This window comes from Ailuropoda melanoleuca, chromosome X (assembly GCF_002007445.2).
Source record: "Ailuropoda melanoleuca isolate Jingjing chromosome X, ASM200744v2, whole genome shotgun sequence".
NCBI classification, from domain to species: domain Eukaryota; kingdom Metazoa; phylum Chordata; class Mammalia; order Carnivora; family Ursidae; genus Ailuropoda; species Ailuropoda melanoleuca.
The window spans coordinates 70,793,025-70,806,171 of record NC_048238.1 but is presented as its reverse complement, the minus strand read 5'-3'; the positions used below and the strand labels follow the sequence as shown (position 1 = coordinate 70,806,171).

Below are 13,147 nucleotides of genomic sequence, written 5' to 3'. Positions count from 1 at the left end.
GTTTCTCTATGCCTATGTTGTCATAACTCAGATGCATCAGAATCACCTGAGGAACTGTCAAAACAGTAGTTCCTGATCAGGTGATTCAAGAGGTGATAATGGGGGTTGAAAGTGGGAAGGGCACGCAAGTGTCAGATTTTTAATATTTTTCCTAGGTAATTATGATGCAAGTAAGGGGTCTGTGTTTACATAAACACTGGTGTATAAAAAGGTTTTTAAAAGAAATTACAGATCTTGGGGGTGCCTGGGTGGCTCAGCTAAGTGACCAACTCTTGGTTTCAGCTCAAGTCATATCTCATGGTCCTGAGATCAAGACCCGCATCGGGCTCCATGCTAAGTGTGGAGTCTGCCTGAGATTCTCTCCCTCCCCCTCCACCTCTCCTCCTGACTCGGTCTCACTCTCTAAAATAAATAAATAAAATCATTAAAGAAAAGAAATTACAGATTTTGGGTTAGAGACTTTTCTTGCCACGTTCCTCTGGAAATTAAAAGTAATACTTTCCAAGTAATTACTTCCCTTAGTACACTTAATTAAGGACAGTTAGGAACAATATTAAGATGGGCTCCTAACTCCATTATAGTTAACCAATCAAAATGAATAATTGAGTACCTGCTATGCCAGGGACTACACTAGCAACTGAGCTCCAAGATGATTAAGACAAAATTATTGTCCTAAAAAGAGCATACACTCACATAAAAATTATAATCCCAAATATTTAATATAGTTTTTAAGAACTTACAAAGCAATTTCATGTCTCAGGTGTGGAAGGGATAAAAATGGGAGTGTTTCAGTTTTAAAATGTGTCTCCCTAATGTAATTTGGACATTTTCCGGGTAAGTCTGTTAAACTGGTTGGGTAGGCCTGCCCAGGCTCTCTTTTGAGATAATCCCCCCAAAGGGTAAAAACACTGGCAAAACAAAGCTTTCAGCCCATTTGTGTTTGGGCGGTTTGAAGTAGTGTAATTCTAGACACACCTTGGTGAGACATCTAGATATTATCTCCTGAGCCAGGCCCCAGTGCATTCATGTCTGAGTTCTCTGAAGAGGAAGAGCACAAAAATAATACAAAAAAGGGCTATTTTGTTAAGAATCAACAAAAGTCCAAGAACCATCGGAATGGTTACTCACTTGGATAAATATAACTTTAAAGGGGGGAGAAAGACTTCTCCAGACTGCCATAGGAGTCAAAGGGGCGGGGTTTAGCTCACGAGGAACTCAAGAGAAATCAGTGGGTTTTTGTTGAGGGCTCACATCAGCAATAGAAACAGAATCAGAACCCAGAAGGTTAAGTATGCCTAACTGACACGGTCCTAATCAGGGGGAAAGTACTGCAAATATCAGAGAAATGCCATCCATTTTTGCCCTTTGGACTTGTGAGCATAGGAGAAAACTCCCCTTAGTCCTTCCCAAGTACCTGATAGAGTTGCATAGTAGGCAGCCCAACCCAGTTCTACACCTCATCTATTCCACTCAGCTGCCCTGCAAGGCAAGCGTTATTCCCCATCTCACAGAAGAGACTGACTCTTAAAAGAAATGTATCTGTAATAAAGGGAGGGTTTATTCTTCCAGTTAAAACTGGAAAATTCAAGTTTGTTGAACCAGTATTATACACCTGTACTATATTTGGACTCCTTGAAAAATTGTTTTTGCTTCTAAAACTCCAGATAATAGGGGCGCCTGGGTGGCACAGCGGCTAAGCGTCTGCCTTCGGCTCAGGGCGTGATCCCGGCGTTATGGGATCGAGCCCCACGTCAGGCTCTTCTGCTATGAGCCTGCTTCTTCCTCTCCCACTCCCCCTGCTTGTGCTCCCTCTCTCGCTGGCTGTCTCTATCTCTGTCGAATAAATAAATAAAATCTTTAAAAAAAAAAAAAGATTTTAAAACTCCAGATAATAAAAGGAAAAAAGTCACATATTATCCAACTACAGAGAAATGTGACCCAATGAACACCCCTAGACGTATGATTTCTGATACGAGGGGGGTAGTGTCATATAACATATACATATGCTTTTAAATGAGACAATAATAAGTGTACAGATTGTTTTTTAACTGCTTTATTAACCTTACACATTTTCATGCAATTGGGTGACTCTACTGTTGACAGAAACTTAGACTGGGTGCCAAAGCAATCTTCATTTGGAATCTGGTAACACAGAACCCACCTGACACATGGAAATTACATAAGGTTCACAGCAAACGGATCAGTAAAGGCATATCAGGAAAATGCAAGGAAAAAGAAAACAGTGTGAATCACAGTATTAATCTCATGGAAAATGGCAGGAGTCAAGGCATAAGGCAAAATTCATCATGATGGTCATGGTGATTAGAGAGCTCCCCCATCAGGATACGCAGACAATTCCTCAGCTGCAGCTCCCTAAGTTTTCTCCTGATTTCTCTCATCTCCTCCATGAACATTTCCATATCATCTCCATCTCCACCCATCCCATCATTGACCTGCCTATTGGGTATGGCCCATCGGAAATTAGGAGCAAGTCGGCGAGCCTGTCCCCGTCTATTATTTCCTGCAGGTTGGTGGCCTTCTCCCCCTCCCAAAGGGCGGTCTTCCTCTCCATTCTGCATGGGCTGCTCCATTTCTTCGTCTTCCTGGTGGATATTTGCCATGAGATTTTTTTTTCCTGGTTGTTTTTCTTTGAACACAAGTAAGACAAAGGCAAGGAGAGAGAGTGGATGCTTCGTGCACTGACCAGCAAGATTCAGAGCTCTGATATCTAAGGTTTTATAAATTTTATTTTTTTTCCCACCTTAGGAGCTTCAGGCGTCCTCTAGGGGGCCTCCGAATCGAGCCCCTCCCTCCAGCTCCCTCCTTTTCCCTCCCTCCCCCAAAGCCCACCATTTTTCCTTTCCCAGGATTCTTTCCCCGCGCTCCGCAGGCACCAAAATGGAGGATGGGGGGCAGAAGGTGGGGGGCCGGGGATGGGGTAAATAGGAGGGGGTCTCAAACTGGGCTCTGCACCCATCCCCCACACTGTCCCCCGCACCGACCTGGGCCTATCCTTGCTGTCTCCTCCTTCTCCCGATTCGCCGTGAGTGCGCCGCCGCGACACTTGACACCTACACCGCAGACATGCGGAGGGCCGGCGTGGAGGGAGCGGAGACTGTTGAGAAGCGCTTGGCGCCGACCCGCCACCACCTGGTCCCTTCCGGGTCCCGGGGCCCCCTGCCGCCCCCCATCTGCATCTCCCGCCCTCACCCCTAGCCTCCCCCCACCCTGCCCCGGAGGTTCACCATTTTACTGTAGGAACTCGGGGGTGATTTCCAATCGCTCTTAGTTGCTCTGCTGCCCTCCCGGGCGCCCCAGCACCCCCACCCCAGGGGGCTACTACTGATGCTCCCAAGAATGCCGGGTGTGGAGAAAGCTGGCCGGGACCCGCTGCGCTGATCTCCTGCGCGGGCCTCCGGGGCAGGCCGACCGCTGCCGCCCTGGCCCGGCGCACGGGCCCCGGAGCCCTTACCTGCTCCGCTTTCCTCGGGCCCGATGCCAGCCCGCCAGGCGCAGGACAGCGGGGAGCCGGGTACCCAGACGGGAATGACTACTGCACCGAAGGCTGCGTCGCTCTGCAGCTCCAGATCACGTGAGGGCCGCGCGTCACCATCGCGCTTGCCCCCCAACTCCAGCGGCTTGTGCGGTGGGAGTGCCCGCCCCCCACCCCTGGCCTCACCCGCACACGCAGGCAAACCCCTCCGCCTCTTTCTGCGCTCAGCCCCAGCGCGCCCCGCCTTGTCACTCAGCTCTGTTCTCTCCAATTTGAGGGCCGACTAGTGCCAGACCTCCCTGCGGTTGGAGTTTACCCTTCTCTGGTTACCCGGGAGGGTCTGCAACACCCTCCACCCCTCCCACTCCCGCCCAGGCCTTGAGTTTGGCCTGTTCTGCTTTCTTTCCCCTTTTCGCTGGCCGCACCCTCTCTTTCCCCCACCCACCCTCAAGTGCACCGCAACCATTGCCACTGTGCCCCCTGAATTAAGATTCCCGGGAAGTTTAGAATGAGGTCTGGGGTGGGGTGGGAGCAGGGGACTTGTCAGGCCAGGAGACAGAGTGAATTCTTCCAAAGAATTCCCTTTTATTTCCTTTTTTTTTAAATCAGCATCCCTCAAAAAATTAAAAATTGCGAGATTTCACTTTTGAAAGAAACGATTCATCTTGCAGGATGAAAGCCTCATTTTTTCATTATATTCACCTGTATCACACAGAAAATATTTTCTGAGTTCCACACAACATTAACATCCCTTTTGAAACATACTAGCAGGTTTCAAATTTCTATTTTGAAAAAAGAGGCATCTTTATGTTCACAGTTGGTATTTTCAAAATGATCTTTAAAGTGAATATTTAGGGAGATGTCCAATTGTCAGATATTAACCATTTAATGTAAATTTGTGATGTTTTTGATACCATAGTCTTTGGAGAAAAGGAGCCTTTTTTACTCCCTGCTTTCCTTTACAAACTTTCCAAACCACCCCTAAAAATATCTTCGTAGAATGATCAGAAGTATTCAATATGCGGAAGTTAGTTCCACAGACATCTGCCTTTTGATATAAATGTTTGAAAAAATATTAGAAATAAGCAGGGGGTTATGATCTCACTTATATGTGGAATTTAAGAAACAAGGCAGAGGATCATAGGGGAAGAGAGGGTAAAATGAAACAAGACAAAACCAGAGAGGGAGACAAACCATAAGAGACTCTTAATCTTAGGAAACAAACCTAGGGTTGCTGGAGGGGAGGGGGGTGGGGGAATAGGGTAACTGGGTGAGGGACACTGGGGAGGGTATGTGTTGTAATGAGCACTGGGTATTATAGAAGACTGATGAATCACAAACCTGTATGCCTCAAACAAATAATACATTATATGTTAACTAATTGAATTTGAATTTTAAAAAAAGAAACAAGCAGGGGGTATATGAGGCAACTAAACTAGAGACTGCAATTCACCTTGAGTGTAAATGTTCCTTTCTCCACCTTGAAGTAACTTAACAAATTTTATCACAGTTAGAAAACAGATGTCTTTAGGAAAGCAGCATTTATTATTTTAAAAAATTATTTAGTAGGTGTTGGTTGTGATAAAGGAGCCAAAAAAGTTACATGCACTGAGACAAGACAGGCTAGACAAATGTTTACTGCCCCTGGTTTTGGTTCCAAACTCCTGTGTAATCTACTCTGTTAAAGTAGCTGGGACATGGAATAAAGGAAGAATATACACCTAGTGCATACGTAGTTTGAGGGTTTTATGCTTTGGAGATATTTTGATATATAGCTTGTGAAAAAGTAAAATTCAACCAAGTAAATTTGAAGATTTCACTGGCTTGTTAAATGATCCATGAATCAGGAAGCATCCCATCTAGCAAGTAGAGGGGAGCTCCAATAGGCTACAGAAAAGGAAAGGTTTTGAAGGGCACGACCAGGAAGTCATAAACAGAAAAAGAAGGATTATTTCACCTGAAGTCACCTTCATTTGGGGACAAATGGGTCTTAGTACATGAATTACTTGATTTTACTTTGAAGGAATGAAGAGGGTCCATGTGACAGATTTACCTTATTGGTGCGGACCAGAAAATTCCTGACTGACTGGTTAAAGGTTAAATTCCTAGGGGTTCAAAACTGCAGTTAGGTTAGGTATTAACTCTTGGTTTACTACTGACTGGGGCCTTAACCTAAGCGATGCCATTTGGGGCCTGTGGTTCTCTTTTTCACAAGTTCCAAAAGCTCAAATTACATAATCACACCCAAAATTGTCTTTTAAAGGAATAGTGATTCCTGGATTGTTTCACAGTTCACAACTCTTCATACAGATAGTTCTATTATTGACATTGGCTGAAAGGATGCTGATTGAAAGCATGAGCTGTGGTATCAGACATGTCTGGGTTTGAATCATACCTGCTACTTATTTCAAGTGTGGCTTTGTATCAATTACTTATCAAGGTCTTTGTGCTTCCTGTGTGAACAGGGATTTTGTTAGAAGTAAATTATACATATCAAGTACTTACCATAGAACCTAATAAATCTTCAATAGAAGTCGACTCTTTTTTTTTTTTTACCATTATTAGATGGTTTCTAACAAGATTTGAAGAGTAGACAGAGCATAATTCTTTCCTTAGCTAAACTCTCTTACCTTAAAAATCCGTGAGGGCCCAAAACATATCTGCTTTATTCTACTTTGCATACCCAACGACTTAGAAAGTTCTTGTATGAAGTGGGTGATGAGTGAATATTTCTTGACTGAATGTATCCACTACTGAGGCTAACTAGTTGCTTTTCATTCACGGGACTGTATTTAGAGCAATACAAAAAAGCTTTTATGAAAATTAGGAATTACCCAGAAAGAATTCCTTGAAAGTAGAAAACCACTGTGATGTAACTATTGAATATAAAGTTTAGCAAGAGTATTTTTGTTTCTCACAATGGCCAAATGCTTTGCTGTTGTCTTTTTCACCCATCTCAAATAAGTCTTTTGTTTGAAACTGCCAAATTTTCTTAGATAAAAATATACATTTTATATTTTTCCAGATCAGATATTGTGCTATATAAGCAGTTGGTTATAATGAAGTGATGTTTTAAAGATAGGTGAAAAATGCCCTGGAAATGTTATCTTTACTAACATGTTGTGAGTTGTTGATTGAGATCCTTTCTTCTCCTTGGAGTTATCTGAGGAGTTGGAGACAGGCAACCTGTTGAGAACAAAATTTAAAATTTCCCAAGGCTGAGTTAGAAAGACACAAGAGGGGCGCCTGGGTGGCTCAGTCGTTAAGCGTCTGCCTTTGGCTCAGGGCAGGATCCCGGAGTTCTGGGATCCAGCCCCACGTCAGGCTCTTCTGCTGGGAGCCTGCTTCTTCCTCTCCCACTTCCCCTGCTTGTGTTCCCTCTCTCGCTGGCTGTCTCTCTCTGTCAAATAAATAAAATAGATCTTTAAAAAGAAAAGAAAGACATAAGAGTCTTAGTTTGGGACTCATTTGCCCCCAAGGACAGAGAGAGAGAATGAACTAGTTTGGTGGCTCTTACCCCAAAGCGATAGAAGGTTAGTGTAGTACTGGGAAAGAGGAAACTAGGTTCGCATTTTAGAAAGTGCAGTGTTTGTGGGAAGAACCTATCCCCTGTCCGTATCTCCCATAATTATGATAGATGATGGCACTTGATTGGTTCCCTTCCCCAAAGCCAAGAGAGTGGGGTCCCAAAAAAACGTGTACATCAAGTTTAGGGATACCTACAAGATGGTAAGTTTTCCTTCTCATTCCTCTGCTGAGTATCTGCTTTACCACTGGGATTTTGAGCTACTTATAAGCTACAGGATCCTGGAAAGAACATTTTAGAGAGACGATGTGGTGGTATGGCCAGGTGGAAAAGGGCTAGGATTGAACCCTTACTTAAGTTCTCAATTCTGGAGAGGCATGAGAAATAAATCCTACCATGCCTATAGGCTCTGGAGTTGGAACTGGGGAGGGGAGTTATTGAGATGCAGGCTTATCAGAAACTGTTACAGAGTAGGGCAAAGAGACCTGTGAATCACAGGAATGCCCTGTGAGGGTCATCAGCTAGGAGTCACATGCAAGATATGGGCCAGTTTTCCAAGGTGCCAACAAAACCTAAGGGAACTGCTTGCGTGTTGAGTCCTTATCAGCAGTCTCCATAGAAATTAAACTTGAGCTTCAGTGGTGATTAATCATATAGGGACAACAGTTACACTAGGTAGTCTGATAAAGAGTTGTTTCTGTATCCCCATCCTCCAAACTCTCAAACCATCTGAGTAAACACAATGAAGGAGGGTATGATGGTTAATTTTATGTGTCAACTAAGCCATAGGATGCCAATATATCTGGTTAAATATTATTTATGGGTGTGTTTGTGAGGGTGTTTCTGGAAGAGGTTAGTATTTGAATTGGTGAACTGAGTAAAGCAGATGGCCCTCCACAATGTGGGTGAGCATCAGCTAATCCATTGAGGGCCTGAATAGAACAGAGAGGCAGAGGAATATTGAATTTGCTCTGTCTAAATGCTGAACTATGGCATTGATCTTCTTCTGCCCTTAGTATTCCTGGTTCTCAGGACTTCTAATTCAGACTGGCATCTACACATCAGCTCTCCAGATCTCAGGCCTTTGAACTACACCATTGCCTTTCCTGGCTGTCCAGCTTGCAGACAACACACTGTGGGACTTCACAGCCTCCATGATTGTGGGAGTGAAGACCTTATAATCAATCAGTCAATCAATCAATCCATCTCTCTATCTATAGATATAAATGTAGATAGATAGATACAGAGTATATTGATGTAGATCTCCTAGAGGGATGAGGAGGATTCTAAATTACCACTGAGATTCATATTTTAAAGTACTTAGAACCAAATTTCTAACAGTCCAACAGAGGCTATTTTAATAAGCAAAAGTGACTAACAAGTTGGGGAACAGGACCGAGATATAGTTAAAGAAGCCCATTGCCCAGTAGAAAGATGGGGAGGGGCTTGACAGAAAGAGCACTATTGAGACAGCTACTGGGGGAAAAAACCTGTTGTGTAACTTTGCCTTAACTAGTTATCCCTTAATCGAACCGTGGAGATGTCAGATTAGTATCCCGTCAGAGGAAGCTCTTTGCTGAAACCTTTTTGCATGTCACCATGATATAGCTCACATGTATTTGGCTGGAAATGCACCCAGCTGGGTTATTGTTATTATCCTATTTTTCTCTCATTATCCCTTCCTGCGTGAATTCCCTTGGGATATGGTGGTCTGAGACCTGGTGGGCTCTGTCGGGGTGGGTATCTCTGTTCCAGCCTAGGATAGTTCTCTGTGTGTCTTCTTGATGCTTCATTGCTGCACACTTATTCTCTTTTTCTCTAAATTTAAGCACGTATTAACAAATTAAAACTAAAGATTAAGAATATAGGAAATTATGCCTACTTTAACTTCCCTATAAGTTATGACCATTATAACTTTGATGCCAATAAGTTTGAAGAATGGAGAATGGACCTGATGAAATTTTAAGGGTGTTCCTGTAAGAATTTGGAACATTTGAGAGATAATATATTTCATTCAAGAGATCTAATCTGAAATAATAACAGAGCTATAAGGCTAAGATGTCTCAATATGAAAGCAACAAATATTCAACACCTCATTATCTATTAGAGAGCTTTTCTTTATTTCAGGGACTGCAGATGATATCTTGAGACACTAGAGACCCGTGGCCACTCGTTCCTGTTGTTTAAGACTCTGGTGGAGGGGCGCCTGGGTGGCGCAGTCGTTAAGCGTCTGCCTTCGGCTCAGGGCGTGATCTCAGGGTCCTGGGATCGAGCCCCACATCGGGCTCCTCCGCTGGGAGCCTGCTTCTTCCTCTCCCGCTCCCCCTGCTTGTGTTCCCTCTCTCGCTGGCTGTCTCTCTCTCTGTCGAATAAATAAATAAAATCTTAAAAAAAAAGAAGAACTTTAAAAAAAAAGACTCTGGTGGAAAAGAAGTTCTGTTTCCTAAAATGATTAACTGAGCTGGACTGTGTATGGGCCAAGAGAATTATCTTGGCCCTACCAGCTTCAGATTTTAGCAAGTACCATTCCTACCTTCCCGTAGACTTTGGGATGAACTTAGAGGAATATCAGGAAACTTACATATTAATGTTCATGACATGACTTTACCTGGCCTTACTGTTGCTAGTGCCATATAAATTCCACTGATAATATAATTTTAGCACTTAGCAAGGTCCTAGTGCCTAGTAGGTCATTTTGGTTCAAGGATTGCAACTCACATGGTCACAGGTAACATATACATGAGTGAAGCCTGCTGAGTCTGAATCTGGTTAAACTGGAGAGCACATGCTCTATCAAAATGGGACAGCCTCTTCTTACTTCTTGCCAATTATTGTTAGGAGTTGATTCAGGCCCAAGGTTGGCAAATATTCCTTCTCATTTTTAAGAGATGTAAGAAATACAAAAATGTATGTGATTCCCCCCCCCAAGTGAACTGCTAAGTTAAAACTTTGCATTTGTTTTCTCACCTTTTCTCACACTTGCCCAATTCCATTAGGCTGACTTGATAACACATTGGCTTCATGACTATTGTGTGCCTATGGCTATCACTTGCAGCATGACGTGTAGCTCTTCCAAGTTTCTACAGATAGGTAACAACTCTCCCAAATTCACTGGTGTAAACTACAACTGATATTTATGCTCACAGATTCTGTGAGTCAGAAATTCAGAAAGTACATATCAGGGACTACTCCTCTCTGCTTCAGAACGTCTGCAGCCTCAGCTACCATGGCTTGGCTGAGGGTACCTTGAAAGGCTGTAGATGACTCAAACAGCTGGATCCTGGAACAGCTGAGACTGACATGACTTAAGGACAGGTTCATTTGGGACTATCAACCAAAATTCCTGTATATAGCCTGCCCAACATGACCATCTCAGGGCTTTTAAAGCAAATCTTCCCTGTAAACAAGGTGGAAGCTATATGGCTTTTTATGATCTAACCTTGAAAGTCACATAGAATCAAATTCTATACTCCACTGGTCAAAATAATCATAAGTCCTCTTCTAAGATTCAAGGGGAGGGACTATAGATTCCAACTTTTGATGGAAGGAGTGCAATTAATTTGTAGCCATGTTTTTTTTTCTTCTTTTCTTTTTTTTCCCATTTTTATTTTTTTATAGTAATTTTTTTATTATGTTATGTTAGTCACCATACAGTACATCCCTAGTTTTTGATGTAATGTTCCATGATTCATTACTTGCATATAACACCCAGTGCACCATGCAATACGTGCCCTCCTTAATACCCATCACTGGCCTATCCCAGTCCCCCACCCCCCTCCCCTCTGAAGCCCTCAGTTTGTTTCCCAGAGTCCATAGTCTCTCATGGTTCATTCCCCCTTCTTTATACCCCCCCTTCATTCTTCCCTTCCTTTTCCTACCGATCTTCCTATTTCTTATGTTCCATAAATGAGTGAAACCGTATGATAATTGTCTTTCTCTGCTTGACTCATTTTACTTAGCATAATCTCCTCCAGTCCCGTCCATGTTGCTGCAAATGTTGTGAAATCATTCTTTTTGATAGCTAAGTAATATTCCATTGTATATATGGACCACAACTTCTTAATCCAGTCATCTGTTGAAAGGCATCTTGGCTCCTTCCACAATTTAGTTATTGCGGACAATGCTGGGTAGCCATGTTTTAAAGCCATCGCACAACTTACTGGTGTGTGTGTCTTACAATCCCTTTTTTACCCTCCAGCTAGATAAGGCAGTCAATATGTTAAGTGACACTTGTTTGATTACAACTATTAAGTACAAAATAATTTTTGGGTAGGACCTAGAATGGAATTTCCACAGCTTTGTTCCACCCGTATTTTTCCTACCTTAAGGATTTCTAAGAAATTAAATTTTTAAAGATTTTATTTATTTATTTGTCAGAGAGAGAGAGAAAGTTCTCAAGCAGGGGGAGCTACAGGCAGAGGGAGAAACAGGCTCCTTGCCAAGCCAGGAGCCAAATGTGGGACTCGATCTCAGGACCCCAGGATCATGACCTGAGCCAAAGGCAGATGCTTAACCCACTGAGCCACCCAGGCATCCCTTAGAAATTGATTTTTACTGGAAAAATGTTTAGGATGTTTGTCTACAATTATCCACCTGTGTAACTGATTGGTTACTGATGTGCAGTCATCAGAAAGGATTGGGCATACAATAAAATAAACTGCAAGGCCAAAAGAATGGATTAGCAGGCTTATATAACATCCGATTCTATAGTCATATTTTCTATGCTTTGCCTAATTTTGGAATTACAGAATATGATTTATAGTATCACTAGCAGTCCTACACTTTCACAGATCAGGTATTGTTAAAACTAGAGCAACTTTGGGGCACCTGGGTGGCTCAGTCGGTTAAGCATCTGCCTTTGGCTCAGGTCATGATCCCGGAGTCCTGGGATGGAGTCCCACATCGGGCTTCTTGCTCAGTGGGGAGCCTGCTTCTCCCTCTGCCTGCTGCACCCCCTGCTTGTGCTCTTTCACTCTCTCTCTCTGACAAATAAATAAGTAAAATCTTTTTTTAAAAAAGAAAATAAACAGCACTTATATAAATGCTGATATATGCCTGGCATTGTGTGTGTGTGTGTATTATTGTATGTATGTGTAAATATACATATATATTATTGCATTATATATACATATATTATACATGTATAATATATACATGTATAATATATAATAATATATATGTTAATATATATTATGTATATATATTCATTATTGCATTTTATTTTCCCCCAAATCCTATAATATCCTAATATTATCCCCCATTTTACAAATAATAGAATTGCAGGACAAGCAAGGCTAAGCAACAGATAGGAAATGATAGAACAGGAATTCAAATTCATATAGTGTAGTTCCTAAGTCCATGTTCTTAACCTCTACTCAGTTTCATTTATTAGTAAGTCCCAAATCTATATCTCATTCATTCTTTTATCCATCGTTTAAGCCCTTTTCTGTGCTAAGCACTGCCTGCCCATTTCACATCTCAATCTCACTACCATATGTAGCAGTGATTCTAAGGACACAGGACTTTCCACTTAATAAAAATATATGAACACTTTCAGTTCAACCATAATTTATTGAGCATCTACTACGTGCCAGGCAAGGCCCTGGAGATATAAAAGAGAACACAGCAGATATAGCTTTTATATTCTTCTGAAGTTCATGATTTAATGGGAAGAAACCAGAGGAAGAGTGTAGTAAGTACTGAAGGGGTAGTTAGAGCACTTAAGAGGACTTAATCCATTTGCCAGCAAAATCTTCCAGGAAGAAGCAATGTGTAGAAAGTCAGTTTCTGGAATGACAGCACTAGGAGCTCTGCCAATCTGCTCTCCAGTGAAACTGGTGAAAATTATAAAAACAAAACAAAACAAAACAAAACAATTTAAAGCCTCTGGAAATGGTCTTAAGGGCATGTATCAAGTAGAGAAACATCTGTTTAAGAAAATCTGTAAAAAAATCCATAAGAAAGCCAATGTTCATAGCAGCATTGTCCACAATAGCCAAACTGTGGAAGGAGCTGAGATGCCTTTCAACAGACGAATGGATAAAGAAGATGTGGTCCATATATACAATGGAATATTACTCAGCCATCAGAAAGAACAATTACCCAACATTTGCAGCAACATGTACAGG

At 42.2% G+C, this 13,147-nt stretch overlaps 1 protein-coding gene across 2 annotated transcripts; it reads right to left on the bottom strand.

Moving 5' to 3' along the window:
- Positions 1 to 2,037: 2,037 nt before the first annotated feature.
- On the bottom strand, positions 2,038 to 3,689 carry BEX3 (brain expressed X-linked 3). 2 transcript variants are annotated; one of them, XM_011233227.3, is made up of 3 exons: positions 3,473 to 3,689; positions 3,003 to 3,071; positions 2,038 to 2,647 (listed from the first exon to the last, which is right to left on the bottom strand). In XM_011233227.3, the coding sequence occupies exon 3, from the start codon at positions 2,619 to 2,621 to the stop codon at positions 2,283 to 2,285; it is 339 nt and encodes a 112-aa protein (XP_011231529.1). In that variant the 5' UTR covers positions 2,622 to 2,647; positions 3,003 to 3,071; positions 3,473 to 3,689; the 3' UTR covers positions 2,038 to 2,282. The 2 variants fall into 2 exon arrangements, with proteins under 2 accessions (XP_011231529.1, XP_034505818.1); XM_034649927.1 differs by having other exon boundaries at positions 2,038 to 2,603; positions 3,473 to 3,534.
- Between the last annotated feature and the right edge of the window lie 9,458 nt (positions 3,690 to 13,147).